Here is a 16,984-nt window from a genome sequence, read left to right as displayed (position 1 = left end):
CGGGATTAGGGGCGCGGGGCTGTGGGCAAGCGGGGTGTCGGGGGTGGGAGCAGGCAGGGAACGGGGGGGTCTCTGTGCCTCCGCGCTGATGGGCTCAGCTTTATCCAGGGCTGTAATCCCCCCTGCTCCGGTAATTAAAAACTCCGCATTACAAGGAAAACGGTGTGTAGGGAAATGTAATCAAGTCTGGAGGGGCTTAACCATCTGGTAAAGGTTAGGACCGGCACGGCGGGGGACGCGGCCGGGGGATTTGGCAGCCGCCGCGATCCGGGCTCCTCTTAATCTACCGCGGGGACGAGCACAGCATCTGTGGGGTAATACCGGTGCCCCGGGCAGCGATCGGTCTCGCCTGAGCTCCCACCGCCGTTAACGCGATCTCCTCGGAGCTGGTCTCCTCCCCAGGTGCGTCCGGCTCTGGTAAACAGGTTCTGCTGTGGCATCGGCACCCGGATTGCAGCCCCTCGCCGGGGCCAGCGGGGAAAGGGTTAAGTGGCCGCTGGTGGCCGCGGCTCGGCCCCCCAGCTCCGGGCAGGGCCCTCCCCCTCCGCCCCGGGGAGCCCGAAACTCTTTGGAAGTGCAAGGGGCGAGAGAAGACGAGGCGGCGGCGCGGGTGCGAATCCGCGTCCCCGGGAGCGCTGCGGGGCCATGGGGGCCGGGGTAGGCTCCAGGCTGGGGCAGTTCCTTCTCCGCTCCCTCCTCTTCCTCCTGCTGTCCGGGCCCCCGGCGGACGGGCAGCTGCGCTACGCCGTGCCGGAGGAGCTGGAGCACGGAGCCTTCGTGGCCAACCTGGGCGAGGACCTGGGGCTGGACGTGTCCACCCTGTCAGCGCGGCGCTTTCGCATCGTGTCACGGGCCGGGGCCAGGCAGCACCTAGAGGTGAACCTGGAGAACGGGATCCTCTTCGTGAACGAGCGGATTGACCGGGAGGAGGTGTGCGAGGCCGGGGGGACCTGCCTGCTCCACCTGCAGCTCCTCGTCGAGAGCCCGCTGGAGCTCTACCGTGTCGAGGTGGAGGTGCTGGACATCAACGACCACGCGCCCACCTTCCCCTGGCAGGAGTACGTGCTGGAGGTGGCCGAGTCCGCCGTGCTCGGTGCCCGCTTCCCGCTGGAGAGTGCCCAGGATCCCGACGTGGGCACCAACTCCGTGCACACCTACCGCCTCAGCCCCAACAGCTTCTTCTCCCTCGAGGTGCAGACGCGCAGTGACGCCAGCAAGTTCGCGGAGCTGGTGCTGGAGCGCGCCCTGGACCGCGAGCAGCAGCGCCTGCACCGGGTGCTGCTCACGGCTCTGGACGGCGGCGTCCCCGAGCGCTCGGGCACCGCGCACATCCTCGTCACCGTGCTGGATGCCAACGACAACGTGCCTGCCTTCGACCAGCCCTCGTACGGCGTGAGCCTTCCTGAGGATGCCCCCGCCGGCACGCTGGTCATCCAGCTCAATGCCACGGACCTAGACGAGGGCCCGAACGGGGAGATCGAGTACTCCTTCAGTGGACACGCCCCGCCACGTGTGCGGGAGCTCTTCCACATAGAGCCCCGCAGCGGGCAGGTGCTGCTGAAGGGCCGCCTGGACTATGAGCGGGCCAGTCTCCATGAGCTCTATGTGCAAGCCAAGGACCGTGGACCCTCAGCAGTGGCCGTTCACTGCCGGGTGCTTGTGCACCTCCTCGACGTCAACGACAATGCGCCAGAGGTGACCCTCACCTCCGTGTCCACACCCGTGCTGGAGGACGCCCCTCCTGGCACTGTCATCGCCGTCATCAGCGTTCTGGACCGGGATTCTGGGGACAACGGGCGTGTGAGCTGCGAGGTTGGCCCCAATGTACCCTTCGAGCTCCGCTCCTCCTTCCGCAACTACTACACGCTGGTCACCACGCAGGCGCTGGACCGGGAGGTCGTGCCCGAGTACAACGTGAGCATCACGGCGCGGGACATGGGTTCGCCCTCCCTGCTGACCCGCAGCACCCTCACTGTACCGGTATCTGATGTAAATGACAATGCCCCACGCTTCCTCCAGCCTTCCTACAGTGTCTACGTGATGGAGAACAACGCGCCGGGTGCCTCCATCTGCTCTGTCAGCGCACTGGACCCTGACTGCCAACAGAACGCCTACCTGTCCTACTCCATTGCCGATGGGCACATCCATGGCATGCCTGTGGGCACCTATGTGTCTATCAACTCAGACAGTGGGCACATGTATGCCCTGCGCTCCCTCGACTATGAGCAGATCCGCAGCTTCCAGATCCAGGTGCAAGCACAGGATGCGGGTTTCCCCCCACTGAGTGCCAACGTCACCGTCCACATCTTTGTGTTGGACCAGAACGACAACGCTCCGGTCATCGTTTCCCCGCTGCCACACAACGGCTCCGTGGCCACCGAGCTGGTGCCACGATCAGCCAGGCCCGGCTACCTGGTGGGCACGGTGTCAGCTGTGGATGCGGACGCGGGGCTGAACTCTCGCCTCTCCTACCAGCTCCTTCAGGCCACTGACTTCACCCTCTTCAGCGTGGCACCAGACACTGGTGAGCTGCGCACCCTCCGCTCCTTCCTGGAGCAGGACTCAGCCCGGCAGCGGCTGGTGGTGCAGGTGCGGGACGGTGGGCAGCCAGCCCTCTCTGCCACCGTGTCCCTCCTTCTTTCCGTGGTGGAGACCATGCCTCAGACTCTCTCTGACTTCAGCGAGTTCAGCCTCCCCCCAGAGGTCTCCTCATCCTCCCCACTCACCCTCTACCTCCTCGTCTCCCTGGGCTCCATCTCCTTCACCTTCCTCCTTGCCATCCTCATCCTTACTGCCATTCGCTGCCGCGGGGAGCGGCATTCCCGCCAAGGTGACAGCTGCTCCACGCCCCGCTGCCACTGCTGCCCTGGCTCCAGACCGTCCTCTGATGGCCTGAAGACTTCCAACCTGACGGCACAGCCCCCCGCAGGGACCGCGGCTGCCACCTGCCTTGACGTGCCTGCAGGCGGCCCCCCGGGCTACTGCTACAAGGTCTGCCTCGGTCCTGAGTCTGCTCAGAGCGACTTCATGTTCCTCAAACCCTGCAGCCCCCCACGAAACAACGAGAAGGATCCTGGGAAGCGGTCCCGGCCGGAGCAGCATCTCCAGGTCTCCAAGGAGGTAACACCGTGCTCAGCGGTACTTACCGGTGCTCCGCGGGTCACCCCAGCCCCTCCCTCAGCCTCTGCCACGGGAGAAATCAGACAAGGCTTCTCCCAGAGAATAACCGGAGCCTTTGATCAGTGCGGGAATTAGGAGCCGTCAGGCAGCGGGAACTCTACCGAGCTTCCCGATGGGTCTAATTACCGGGGGAGCGCCAGGCGCGGCTGAGGCGAGAGGAAATCCCCTCCCACCGCCTTTTGTACCCATTAGAGGCAACAGAGATGCTCCGGTGCCCCGGGGGAGGTGGGAAGATGGGGGTGGCTTCTCCTCCCTGTGGGTGAGCAATTCACACCGGGACAGCCTGAGCTTCAGCTCTGCTCCTCTTCCCCCGTGGAAGCTCCGCAGGGTCCCGCTGCTGCACCCGGGGCTGGTCCCTGTCCTCCTGGCACTGCTCTTGTCCCAGGCCTGGCCGCTGTTCCGGGCTGTGCCAGCGGGCAGGGAGGGAGAAGGGTCTTAGGGGTGGGATTTTGATGTCAACATTTGTTAGGTATTGCAATAAGGAATGCCTAATTTTCCTGGTGAAAGATTCTTTCCGAAACACGATTACAAGGATGGAGAGTGATGAGGCGTCTAATCCACTTATGTTTGAGTTTTAATAAACCAGCCCTTTCGAAGAGAGCCCAAGACTCTCTGCCAAGACTTTCTCTCCACGTCTCCTTGCACTCCTGGACTGTCTTCCTTTAACGGGATTTCCCCCTAGTTTTTGCAATCCTCCTGGGACATCGGGCATGCAGCCAGTTTCTGCACCTCTCATTATTTGGTGCCTCAGACCTGGGCTAAGTCACCATTGCACCTGCAAAAAGAGGTTTTTAAAAATTCACAGGAGCAGGAAAATGCCCTGTCCCTCCCCAGAAGGACAGACTTAAACCTCACAGAGTCAGAGAGCAAGCCTCAAACAACCCCAATGTCTCAGGAGGGTGAAGAAGGTCCAGAAGGGAAAAGGCTGGTTCAACACTGCCTCAGTTTCCCAAAAATGGGAAAGCGCTGCTTGGATCTCCACAAAGGGCGTGGGGAAAGAGGAGATGGGGTCCTGCATCCCTGGCTGCTGAAGGCTTGTGCTGATAGGGCTGGGCTGGGCTGACTGACAGAGGGTCCCAATAAGCAGCCTTGCCCTTCCCTGTGTTTTCCAGGTCAAGCAGCCCAACACAGACTGGCTGCCTCCAAGCACGCAGAGACCTACCCTGAAAAGGTACTGAATCCAGCACTGTGGGAACAGAAGGAGTAGGTGGAAGGGGGATGTGGGGATGGGGAGGTTTTCTCCAATACAGCTTTGAACAAATCTCTTCTCTTTAGCTCCCAGAGCCTGGAAGACATGGGGGAAATCCGCAGAGCCCTCCAGAAGGAGCATGAGAGGCTGTGCACGCTGGTGACTCCTGTCTCTGGTTAGTATTGGGACACCGGGGCTGGGAGGACCAGAGGTGCAGTGGGTGGGGGGTCACACCCCTGTTCCTAGAAGTAGAGTTTTGTGAGGTGGAAGGGATGTCCAGGCTCTGGGAGGGAGGTTGTTGACACAGGACTTTCATCCTGGGACTTGGATGTGACTGTCCCACAGAGCCATGGATGGGGCCTCCCTGAGCCAGTCTTACACTCATCTTTCCTCCAGAGTTTCAGAAGGCTTCTGCAGGCCCCAACAGCATCTGGACCCCCCAGTACAACCCTTTGTACCCAGGGCACGTCCCAGCCCTGGATTATCAGCACAACGTCTACATCCCCGGCACCCCCACCCTGCTTTCCAGCAAGGATGGGCCCCTCTTCCCAGGCCGGGAGAACAAGAACAGCTTCTCCACCTTTGGCAAGAGGAAGAAGATGACGACTTACTGTGACATGCATGACAGTGTGGTTATCAACAATGACCTGAAATAGCCTGGATGGCTCTATCCTGGGAATCTGTCACGTTATTTCAGCTGCCAGGTTCACCCTCAGCACAGAGTTCCATGTATGGACCACTCAGGATTCTGCAGGGCTGCTGGGAAAGTGGCTCACCAGAGCATGGGGAAAGGATTTAAGGAGCAAGAGGTTGAAAATTATAGGGATTTGGGGGGGTGGGGGGTGCAGCAGGGGGCATTTCTCCCATCTCATCCTGCAGAGCTGTGTTGGCAGCAGGTGCTGTTTGGGGTCCATATGACCAGATTTAAGCAAATCTGCCTTGAGTTTACCCATTCCCACGTCCCCTTAGGGACTGTCCATCTCTGTAAACGTTGTCACTTTGTCTTGTCTGGCTGTGTGAATGTACTGAGCTGCATGCCTGTATCTCTGTCCCAGGAGGCATGGAAAGTGTATGCAGACCAAGCCTGGTTCAGCCAAGCCTGACCCCACACACTGGGGCAGTGACCATTGCTCTGTCCCTGAGATCCAGTGGGATGTGTGGCATGTCCAGAGCAGCCACTGGTGTCTGTCTGCTCTGGGCAGTGAGTGCAAACCCCAGCCTTTATGGGTGCTTCCCTTCAAACCCTGACCCAAACACTTGCAGGACTGGAGACCCAAAGTCCAGGACACAACCAATGTCCAGGACAGAGCCAGCCTTTGTTCTGGGAACAGCATGGACACACAGGGATGGGATGGCCAGGAGAGCTGTTAGCTTAAGCAAGTGAGAGATGCACAAGGTGAGGCCCTGCTGGGCAACTCTCTAGCCCAGGGCAACATCACCTGAATGAAAAACAGTTTCCAGCCACTGGAGTGGCCCCAGCACAGGTAACTGTCCTCTTCCCTCCTCCCTGTGCTCTCACTTGGATCTCTGTTTTCCCCAAGTTCTGAATGCCTGGAGGAACCCCTGCACTGGGGACCCTTCCTGCCTAGGACTGACCTCTCCCACTGTGCCCTGCTTCTCTTTGAAGACTTTTAGCTGGCTGTCAGGGGCCCTCAAGGGCAGGACTCCAGCCCCAGAACAGTCTCTTCCCTGCCTTGCTCTCCCTGCACCTGTCCACCCAGTCTGTCTGTCACCATTGCCAATCGCTCCGGTCACGGGACAGTTCATCGCCAACCCATCTGTGCAGAACATGACAGCTCTTTCTAAACTGAGTTTGTTTCATGATGTCTGATTTGTACCAATAAATTGTATTTTAATAGCTCACCCTGGCTCCTGGCTGTCCCTGAACTGCACACGACAGCAGGGATGGCTCACAGCTCTTGGAGCAGCACTCCCAGCTCCAGGAGATACGTGTGTCCCTCTGGCCTCCCGAGTTCTGGAGCAGCATTTTATCCATTTATGCCAAAAGCTCATTTTATTCACTTCCCCTGGATTCTGAGAGCTCAAGGGCCTCTTCTCTCCTCCTAGGGGTTCAGGAGTACTTTGGGGTCATGGCTGGAAGGAGGTGGAATTGTCACACAGCTCCTTGCTCTGTGCCCCAGCTTGGGTAGAGAGGGGTTTGCACCAAGGCAGGGGCACACAGGGCTTTGAGCTGCTGGGGAGAGGGGCTGGATCTGGCACTGTTGTCTCGTTGCTATTGTTCTGCTTTCTCTGCTTCCTTTAAGCTTTACTCTGGATGCTCACCCCACGCCAGCTTCCCTCTGGGGCCAGAGATAACCTGGATGCGTGCCAGGCGTAGGGACCGGCTCCCTGGGGACAGGCAGGCCTGTGTCTGGTGGGGGGATTACTCTGGGCTTGATGTGGGAAGCAGTTCACCTTCAGATGAAGTCCTGAGGTGGCCACACCACGACTGTCCTTCTCTTACCCCCCTCCTTGCTCGGTGAGTGGCTTGGGGAGGCTGCAATGCGGCTTTTGGGATTAACCCAGAAAAGTCCTTGTCTACAAGTGGCCAACTTGCTCTTCGGTGGAAGTGGGGGGCAGGGAGAACTCAGAGGGACCCCGTGGGAGTTGTGGACCCAGGAGGACAGTGCTTTGGACATGAAAGGGACCCGGCTGCTTCTGGTGACTTCAGTCCCAGCTCACATCTGCCTGACTGCGGGTACATGAAATATTCCCTGTCCCAATTAGACAGCAGGATGAAGGATTTTATGCTGCCAAGTGCATTCTTCAAGGGTCTCTAGAGAGTGTTAAGGGTAAAAAAGAACCCCAAACAGCCACTGCCTGAGACCTCTGTACAGCATTAGCCTGTTCCACTGCTTCAAAAGAACAAGGGAATTATGTAAAGTGGTACAATAAGATTAATAACAGCCTCAAGAAGTAATAAAAGCATCAAATGGACCTGACTCCCTGCGGGGCAGAGAGCATCTCCCCCTCCCCTCAGATTAGCTCTGGCAGCATCTTCCCTGCTGGTCAGGCACTGGGAGAGGACTGCAGCCCCTCTACAGTGAGCCTGTGGGGGCTCAGCCACAGCCCCTCTGCAGCAGAGCCAAGGCATTTGCTGTGCTCCAGCTCACATAGCAGAAGCACCCAGTGCACCCAGTGCCTCATGGCATCCAGGACCAGAACAAACTCATGGAGAGAGTGTTTTGTGCCAAGTTCCCAGGTGTGGCTTCCCAAAGGCAAATGGAGCTCAGAACTGACCCCCCCAAACCGCAGGCATTTGAAAGTACCACTTTGCATCTCTGTCTTTGGAAAATCGTGGGGTTGAGCAACTAAGAGGACTGGTTTTGCCACCTGCCTGTGAGTGTGTCACTCCCCAGTGTGTTTTCTTGGCTTTTTTAACCCCTACTACCAAGCTTCAACCGTGAATTGCCTCGTCTCCATCACTCCTCACCATCCTCAGCCCATGGGGCCCATCTGTGCCTCTTGCTGACCCCCAGGTCTGCATGTTCAGGTCAGGCCTCTTCCTAAAGGGCTTTGAGCTACAGAGTGCCCAGCCCAGGCCCCAACACCCCACATTCCCCAAGGATCCCCTTTTGCTTAGTTGAAGGAAAACCTGCGCTGACAGGAGCTCAGTTTCAATCTTTCATTTCAATCACCCTATTGACAAAAAGGACAATAAAAAGGGACTTGCTTCAGGGGAGAGAGCACTTGCATAAATCTAATTCAACCACACTACTATCCCTCTTCAAAGGGCATGTCTGGTCAGAATCGTCCATCTAATAGATGAGATCTCCTTTGAAGATCTCCCACGGGGACAGGATCTCATTAAAAATGCAAGGTCTTTGCCCTACAACTAGTTATTTTTACAACTCTCTGTGTGCTTACACTCCTGCACAGCTGACAAGCATTGGCTGGTTTCTGTAGCCTGGTAATGCAATGGGCATGAGAGCTCCTTTGGAGATCTGCACAGCAGAACGCTCACTACATACCCCTCTCATGCATTCCAGCTCTCTTGGAGATCCAGAGGCAAATTTGGCTTTCAGGGACCTGCCAGCCAGCTTGAGATTTGCTTCTAGGACAGCGGGAAAGCTGCCATGTGGTGCAGTTGGCTGCAAAACGCTTCAGGCCATGTGGGGCAGGCACACGGAGCTTCTGGGCACCAGCACAAACCTTGCTGCTGCTGAATAGACTGTTTGGATGGAAACATTACTTATATCTCTGTAATGGCTTGAAAATGTGTCCCAGAGAGACAAAATGAATCCAGAGGTAGAAAAGAGACCAGAGGGAAAGACCCAGAGGGGCTGATGCTCAGCTCTACTCCCGTCTGCCACGCACAGAGCCAAGGAACAGCCAGTGAGCCCCCCAGGAAACCTTAGCAGGGACACAGCACTCTGAATGCAGTTGGGTCAGGCTGGGAAAAGCCATGGATATAGGTGGTTTGAGATTCCAGAAGGCTCAGTATCAGCGGGACAGAGCTAAAATCCACAGGGACCAGTGTGTGGACCTCTGAGGGTTTTGTATCTATCCCAGTCTGTGGCACTCAGTGGTTAATTACAGCCCCCAAAGATGCTAGAAATTGATCCTCTTCCCTCTTCCCTCTTCCCTCTGCCCTCTGCCCTCTTCCCTCTTCCCTCTTCCCTCTACCCTCTTCCCTCTTCCCTCTGCCCTCTTCCCTCTTCCCTCTTCTCACTTGAAGGTGATGCTGGAACAAATATGCCTTAATTTAGCCAAGACTGGGGCAAAGTCCATTCTGATTTCTTTTCAAATTGCCTCAATGTCCTAAATATCTCCCTGGACTCACCACACAGAGCACTCTGCTGTTTCCAGCTGGATCCCTTCCTCCTGTTTCCTTTTTTGATCTCAGTACATGTTTTGTAGAAATAAACATCCTTTAGCTTCAATCACAATAATTTAGTCTCTGCCTCACTGAGAAACCTCTGCATTATTGTCACATGTTAATTTGCTCTGCTCCTTTGCACCTTTTCCTTTTTTACTGCTCTGAAAACATCAGTTGCCAACTCCTCCACAGAGATCAGATGGAGGAACAGGCCAGGGCTGAGAGAAGCTTTTGCTTCCCACTTCGCCTATAATGTGTTTTCACTCTAAGTGGTGGAAATGTCACTGGCTCTGTTTGCAGCGCTCACTCGAGTGGAATTAATGCTTCTTGTTAGTGATAATATGACTTAATCAGCTTAATTACTGTGAGACATAAGTAGACACCTTTGTGTATTGAATAACTTATGACACGCTGGACCAAAAAGCACAAATGAAGGCTTTGAAAATAAATTAAATATGACCCCTAGTGCAGCCTGCACTTTGACTAATGATTCGTCTCCCATGAAATTCAATGACTTACAAAACTTACATTTGAATAAATGATACATTTTTGCATGTTTTAAACAATAGGGGCGATTTTTATTCCAGCATTCAGAACTCAGAGTGTTTCTCCAGCGCTGGGGAAGCAGGGCAAACAAGTTCATGTTAAACGGATTGAAAAATAAAACATTTGTGCAGTCAACTATCAGAAATACATCCAGAGGATCTGCAGGCATTTCTGATGAGCTATTTGCTTTAATTCACTGTTACGAATATCTGCAACAACAGGTGAAAAAAAATACATCAGAAGAAATGAAGAAAGAGCGAAGATTCCCAGAAGGGTCACTGAAGTCTTCACATCAAATCTGTCCATTTCAGTAATGCCTACAACAGAAAACATCATTAAATAGCTCCAGAAATATCTTATCATACATTCTCCCTGCATAGAGAATAAAGCATACAAAGGGAAAAGAAGCAGGAAAAGCAACCATCAATCAAGAAAATTATCATGAGCATTAGTAGGATTTCTGCTAGGCCGGGATGCAGAGACTCTGTGATAACAGGCTGCATGGGAAATCAAAAAATTGGGGTTAAATTGTTATGTGAACCCAGAGAGAAGATGAGCTGTCTGAATTTGTTCTGTTCTATTGCAATGAGTCACCCAATTTCTGTATCCAAATCTTCCTCTGAAAAGCACTGGAGTTCTGCATGGTGCAGACAATAACTCAGATCTCTACACAGGGGCTATTTCAGCCTGAGACTGTCTGAAATTCAGAGGTTAGTTTAGACTGCAGCATCACAGGGGAGCCTGGTTCGTTTGATGAGTCTCCTCTTAAGTCCATGTCTGTAATTCTTGGTGCTTTAACTAACAGGAAGGTTTTTTTCATACTGCCAGTGGTGAAGGCTGAGGGCTCCAGGATTTACGTATCACTATACTTGCTCTGCAGTTGTTCAGTCTCTATTGACTAAATCTCCAAAGCTTCCCAGAGTACAGATGGAACATATCCACACGGGGATCTAAATGTAAGGAGTTTAACCTGGGGTTCAATCCCACCTGTAGGATCCATCCTGTCCTCACTCTCCTCCTTGATCTTCCTCTAATATCATTTGGTGGAGACAAAGCCTTACATGCCCAGCACTTGTCTGACACTGGTATTTTATCAGAGACCAGAGGAACAGGTTTACCATTTGCTTTGAGTCTCCCCTAGAAGACTGAAGCTTTAGGAATGTAATCCTGAAACCAGTTCCTAAAACTGAAGTTTATTTTCTCCTCCTTCCAGGAAATGCAATATTATATTCCATTTGCTTACCTAAACCACTCCTTCCTCTTGATCTCCCCCTGCCAGACAGTCTGCCAGCTGCCCCAGCATGTAAGGAGATCATCACAAGCATGGTCATCTGGGGCTGAATCCTTTTCCCATGTTCCCCAAGAGTCCTCATGGCTGGTTGTCCCACATAGCATGAGCCATTTAGCTCCCTCAGTGCCTGTCAGACGTCACACACCGTGATGGTCGTGTTCCTTTGGTATCTGAAGAGACTTCACTCCCCTCCTGTCACTGCAGGGTCCACCCTCTGGCCCTTTTCTCTGCCTCTCTTTGGGCCCAATTTTGTATCTGCTGTGGCTTCTTAGTAAAGTTGGATCAAATCTAACCCTGCTTTGAGCAGAAGGTTGACCCAATCACTTCCAGGCATCCCCCTCACTTTCAGTCATCTTGTGAATCCACGAAGATCCACGAAGATCTGGCTGGAAAACTGCCAAATCCCTGGTGAAATGGTATCCCCTCCATGTTATTCACACAATGCACAACACCACCAGCACCCGACAGGGGCAGAACCATCCCGTCTGATGTGCTTGTGCTTACTGAGCCATCCTGTGTCCAGCGTCGTGGTGTCCAAAAAGTAGGGTGGATCCAAGTGGGATATCACGCCTGACCAGCGAGACACTCCCAGTCTTGCCACGGAGGAACTAGCAGAGAGGAACCAGAGGATCACTCAGGCTCCTCCTTCCTTGGAGACCACGAGGAACAAGTTACAGACTTCACTTTAATGTTACAACTTATTTTGGAAAATAAAATTAAAAACTTGGATGTGAGCTGCAGGGACAAATTGAAGCACAGAGCTTGGGAATACAGAGGGGACCCCAAGCCTTCCTGTGTGTCTACTGAAGGAATTAGGAAGGAAGACCACTCTGGGAGCCACTTCTGAAAAACTTGATTCTGTTGGCATGGAGAATTTTTTTCATAAAGGGCTTCTATACCCAGGTGGGAAATGGAGATGGAGTGGGAAATGAGCCCAGCAAAAAAATCGTGGAAGTTTTTGCTGCCTGCAAGTGGAATTCAATTGAAAAAGGGGGTAAGGAGAAGAGAAGAAAATGAAACAGCCTCCCCTCTGCACAGATTGCATTGCTGGAGAAGCTCTGAGTGTTGCAAGGAGTAATAGTTGTCTGCTCAGAGGTTCCTTCCCGGGGGACTTTCCCTGGGATAGTTTCATACATTTATCCCTGACTCCTGGCATCTGCATAACACGCTCACAGAGAGAGTTATTAGTTTAATTTTCTTGTGAATTACAATGGAGGCAGAGAGAATTAGAAAAGACTTTTTTTTTTTTTTTATTATCATTACTTTTTGTTTTCCAGTTGAGAGATTGTAAATGAGGCTATTCATCCTGCTAACATCAGTAGGGACCCAAACCCAAGCCTTTCTGGGGTAATTGGTTTCTGATGAGCAATCACTTGTAAAACCAATAGCAAAGACAAGAAGTGAAATATAAATCCTCTCTTTTACATGCCGAGCTTTTCATTAGGATTGTGTGTCTGGTTCCTTTCCGGCATTCAGTGGGAAAGCAAAGAAGTGGTAAACAAGGCTGTGGGCTAAGCCTGACAAGAAGTTTGTGTTAGCAAAAAATTGGGAAAGCAGAGTTGTATGATGTTCTTTAGAACAAATAAAGCAGCTGCAGGATCCCTCAAGCTACAGGTTTCTAATGAACCCTTTGGACAAAGACCCTGGGCAGAAACCAGAGACATGAGAGGCACGTCTGAGTGTGCCTCTGCCCAAAAGAGCCCAAAATGTGGAGGAAACTAAAAAAAGACCAACTAGAAACCAGGGATAGGTGTCCATGCTGCAAGACTAACCATGGTGGCTGATGGAAATCTGCAGTCCCTGGTACTCTGCAGTTTGCAAAATACAGTGGACTGTGACATCTGGATTTGTTAAAAAGGCTGAGACTGTGAGTCAGGCTTCAGTTATTTTTTTTCCCCGAGTTACAAGTGAGGAGTCTGCTAATCTGCACTGGCTTTTGTTTCCCTGATGAACCTCAGGGTGCTTAAGGCTTGATTTATTTATTTATTTCGGTGGCAAATTAAGCATCAATCTGGATGCAGCTCTCAGTGCTTTCAAGGCTGGGGTTGTGGCGCTGTCATTCATTGGCTTAACAGGATTGCTTGCTGCTTTATGGTGGTTTTTTTTCCCAGTAAAATCTTTTGGCACACACACACAGCTGGTTGTTGCCTTAAAGATGAGCAGAGAGCAGCAGGCTTGACAAAGACAGGGAACATTTTTAAGCTCACGCACACAGAAAGACCTCTGAAACAAGAATGATGCGGACACATCTCCAGCAAAACAAACCAAGCAAAGTTCTTCAAGCAAATCCACCTTTTTTTTTTTTTTTTTTTTTTTTTTTCCCAGCTGCCAATTGCTGAAAAGCTGACCCCAGGGAAACGAGCATGAGGAGTAAAATCACCGACTGGATTCAGTCCTGGGTAACCTGCTCTGAGCAGAGGGAGGGTACACAACATGACACACGAGCTGCTGTCCGAAAGATCTCTTCCAAACACTGCTCTGGGATTCTGTGATCACAGTTTTTTTCTTTTCCTTAAGCCAAAAGGGACAGATGTGTTGCTGTGGTCACAGCGAGAGATGAGGCAATTTGGACACTTCAATATTTGCATCACATTTGCATACAGCAGATAGCCCAGGGCAATATCCTGCACAGCTATCGACCAAACTGGATGTGCCCTGCACCAGCCATGCCTCTTACTGGTTGCACACCAGCCAAGCTCTGCTGACTGACCCGAATTTTCAGTCTCCCATCGCAAATATTGGGCAACCTTGTAATTTTGGCTCTGCTTGAGCAGAGGAGAGTGTCTCCATGAGTGTCAGGATCATTCACCTGAGCTTAAAAGCTGGAAATCTGGGCATAGAGGAGAGGGAGAGAGAGAGGGAGAGGGAGGGGGAGAGGAGTTTTATCTGAGACTGTGGTGTGACCTAAGACAAGTAGAAGAAGACCAGTTGGTCCCAGAAGTTTTCCAAACTTCCCAAGCCTCTGGAATAACTTACAATTCAACCCTTTCTAGGTGGGTAGAGGTTTGTACCAGATTTGTGCCATACAGAAAATTTGTGCCAAGGGAATCTTGTGCCTTCCTATTGAACTGTACAAGGAAAACACCCAGGGCCTGGCCCTGCACACTCATCACTGCCAGTGCCTGTTTTGAAATCCATACAGGCAGAAACAGAGTCTGCAGATAACTAATTTTTCCTACTTGGAATAGCTACCCCACGAGCCCTGGTTCCTCACCTCTTTCTCTCTTCCCCAAACATTTCCACACACCCTTTCTCTGGGGAGAGCTGAAGTTCCCAGCTGAGTTCTCTCCTGCGTGTTTGACTGGTTGGTCTTTCAGAGGAGACTTCCATTTGGTCTTTATGGATGTGTCTGTCCCTCAGTGATGGAACAACAGAGCTGAGCCTTTCACTCACAAGGAAAATTGTGATGTAAAAAAAAAAAAAGAAAAAATTAGGAAGTGAATGTTTCTGACTGTTCATTTTGCCACAAGGTTCTACTTTGCAACTTTGCTATTTTGGCTACATTTGTAGCCTTTTCTCAAGTTTATTAATGAAGAAATCAGGACTGAAAATTAGCAAAACAGCATCAGATCATGTAATTACAACCTTCCCCTAGAATGTGCATGAGACTTACTCACTGTGGCGACAATTTGTCAGTGACACAAAGTGGTGAGTGACTGAAGGACATTTATTGACGAAGAAAGGAGTTCTGTTGCTGTTGCAGGTTTTGCTCATTCTCTGCTTTATTCTGTGACCTGGCCCAGGAAACCCATGAAGGATGTCAGTATTTTGGAGGTCTGTGGAAGAACAAAGGGGATGGCATTCAGGACCTGCACAGCTGCAGTGCAGCAAAGTGAAAGGAAAAACTGTGGGCAGGGATTTGCCTAATTTAATAGAATTTAAGAATTTCTGCCATGGGATAGTATTTGTTGCTGCTGTTACTCAAAGAAGGAAGAAAGATGGACAGAATACTGAAAACTGGATAAAAAAGTCATTGTCTGATCAGGAAACCTGGACCAGTGGGGGAATTTCCCCACATGCCCTTTGTGGTGGACATTTCAGGAAATCTGAGGTGTTAGAGGAACCTATGGACAGGAAATAAAATTGCTATGGATGGAGGGTACGAGGTATTATATGGATTCTGCCTGAAACTGCAAAGAGTTCAGTCTCTGATAGCCCACACCCCCCTTCTCATCGTGTTCTCTGGCCATCTTAACACAACCTCTCCAGCTTTTACACCCTGATTCCCCTTTCCATGGCATCATTTCATGGAGCTATTCCCTATTGCTGTATAGCAAGGAATTATTTTTCCTGCAACTGCATAATTCTCTCACTTTATTTACAGAGGCTGAAATGAAGAAAACTCCCCCCTGCACTAAATCTGTTTGGCATGGGGAGCGTGATGAAGGCAAGGGAGTGGAATTATATTGCAAATGTCAGGGGCTATGAAAAATGTAACAGACTTTAATATTCTTCTGCTGTTATTGCTGAGAGTGTCTCTCACCTGCATTCACAGAAAGTGAAGTGCCTTTTACCACTGAGCAGAAATGATTGCCTATTTTTATTTTAAAGCTACACTCTGGAGTGCATCCTAATAATAAATGCACTTTCCCTCCAAACTCTCACTTTAACAATTAACCTTCAGCTTCAAGGCCTAATTTAAGCCTCCAGCCCCCAGGGTTAACCCCTATATCACGCTTCACTGAACTCCAACCCCAAATGCTCTGCTACCTTAAAAGAGATTCCTACATTCCTAATTACAACCGCAACCCCTACCTTCCGAGGTACCTGATGGTAACTGGGGCTGAGCCAGGCGCTCGGATGCTGCTTGGAAGATGTAAAACATTAACCATGCCTCTCTTCATAGCTCACTTTCCCGTGGGGTTGTGTTTCAAGGTAAGTGGTTTGCATAAGATCCCTCGGAGACCAGCATTTAGTTTATTCAGTAGGATAAACAACCTGCTGCTTTTGTGCTTCTCCCTACAGAGCAAAGAAAAGCCCATTTTATGCATTAAAATTGAACGTAGTGTTGTTGAAAGGTCGGTGATGGCTTTTTCTGGAGCTCAGAGCATTTTATCTTGTTCCGGGAGGGGGTCTCGCAGGGCATAAGCATTTTCTCCTCATACATCCCACTCCTTAAAATACAAATACTCCTTTCTTAAGAACCTGTGTTCGGGAGGGAGAAGAGGTTACTGGCCCTCAGTCTCACTGGCCGTACTGCCCAAGGCTGGGGGAGTTCATGTCGTGGGCTTTTTTCATGGGGTTGTTTTGATTTCACCCGGATACAGCAATGCCTACAGTTTGGAAAGCAGCTCCGGGAGGGGAAGTAAAGGGCATAATCCTTGATGTTTTACTGGGAATCACGACACATCGCTTCCTGCCAGACCCTGGCGAGCAGGGCTGCTGACGGGAACTAACGGGAGCCTCGGCAGCAGCGCCCGAGGGCCCCGATGGCTCCTTGGTGCTGTGCCCGCGGAAAATGGGGATCTCAGGCACCACATAGAGTCGGTTCTCCCCAGGACACGGGCCTGAGAGGACCGAATCAAGGCTAACACCAGACCACATTCAGTTCCCGGACGTTTGTACGCTGAATTGGGGCGGGGGAACACACACACGAATTTCACCCTTTCCCCCCTGGTGCTGGTAAGGCACAAAGAGGAACGGTGGAAGATAAATGAGCAGCTCCCCCGCGCCGGGATTTCAGCAATCAGGAAATATAATCTGAGCTGGAAAGTGCCCGAGCATCTGCTGGGTTATTAATAAATTGTATGCAATCTGTCCGGGATGAAGCTCGGGATGGAGGGGAACCATCTGCTCCCGAGCGGCAGCTCTAATGGTGTCTGGGGAATGAACTTAGCAAATGAAAGGCGATGGGATGGCTCAGCCGGGCTCCCGGAGCGCTTGGTCTCCGCACGGCATTTCCAGAGTGGGACAATAAGGAGGTTCCCCCACCCCCGGGGCAGGATCCTGCAGGGATCTC

At 51.9% G+C, this 16,984-nt stretch overlaps 1 protein-coding gene across 1 annotated transcript; it reads left to right on the top strand.

Moving 5' to 3' along the window:
- Positions 1-87: 87 nt before the first annotated feature.
- LOC114059774 (protocadherin-10-like) lies at positions 88-5,039 on the top strand. Its single transcript, XM_027888603.1, has 4 exons — positions 88-3,120; positions 4,293-4,351; positions 4,456-4,544; positions 4,766-5,039. The coding sequence occupies exons 1-4, from the start codon at positions 646-648 to the stop codon at positions 5,023-5,025; spliced, it is 2,883 nt and encodes a 960-aa protein (XP_027744404.1). The 5' UTR covers positions 88-645; the 3' UTR covers positions 5,026-5,039.
- The last annotated feature ends 11,945 nt before the right edge of the window (positions 5,040-16,984 follow it).

The sequence above is a fragment of the Empidonax traillii genome, unplaced genomic scaffold, assembly GCF_003031625.1.
Source record: "Empidonax traillii isolate 1590-97213 ecotype Southwest subspecies unplaced genomic scaffold, ASM303162v1 scaffold242:size1152717, whole genome shotgun sequence".
In the NCBI taxonomy this organism is placed as follows: domain Eukaryota; kingdom Metazoa; phylum Chordata; class Aves; order Passeriformes; family Tyrannidae; genus Empidonax; species Empidonax traillii.
This window is presented reverse-complemented; position numbering and strand designations above follow the sequence as displayed.

Bases quoted from the DNA above. Each gene is read 5' to 3' on its own strand.
- LOC114059774 (XM_027888603.1), top strand. From the start codon at position 646: ATGGGGGCCGGGGTAGGCTCCAGGCTGGGGCAGTTCCTTCTCCGCTCC. The intron at 3,121-4,292 runs GTAACACCGTGC...TGTGTTTTCCAG, and splicing joins ATCTCCAGGTCTCCAAGGAG to GTCAAGCAGCCCAACACAGA. The intron at 4,545-4,765 runs GTTAGTATTGGG...TCTTTCCTCCAG, and splicing joins GCTGGTGACTCCTGTCTCTG to AGTTTCAGAAGGCTTCTGCA.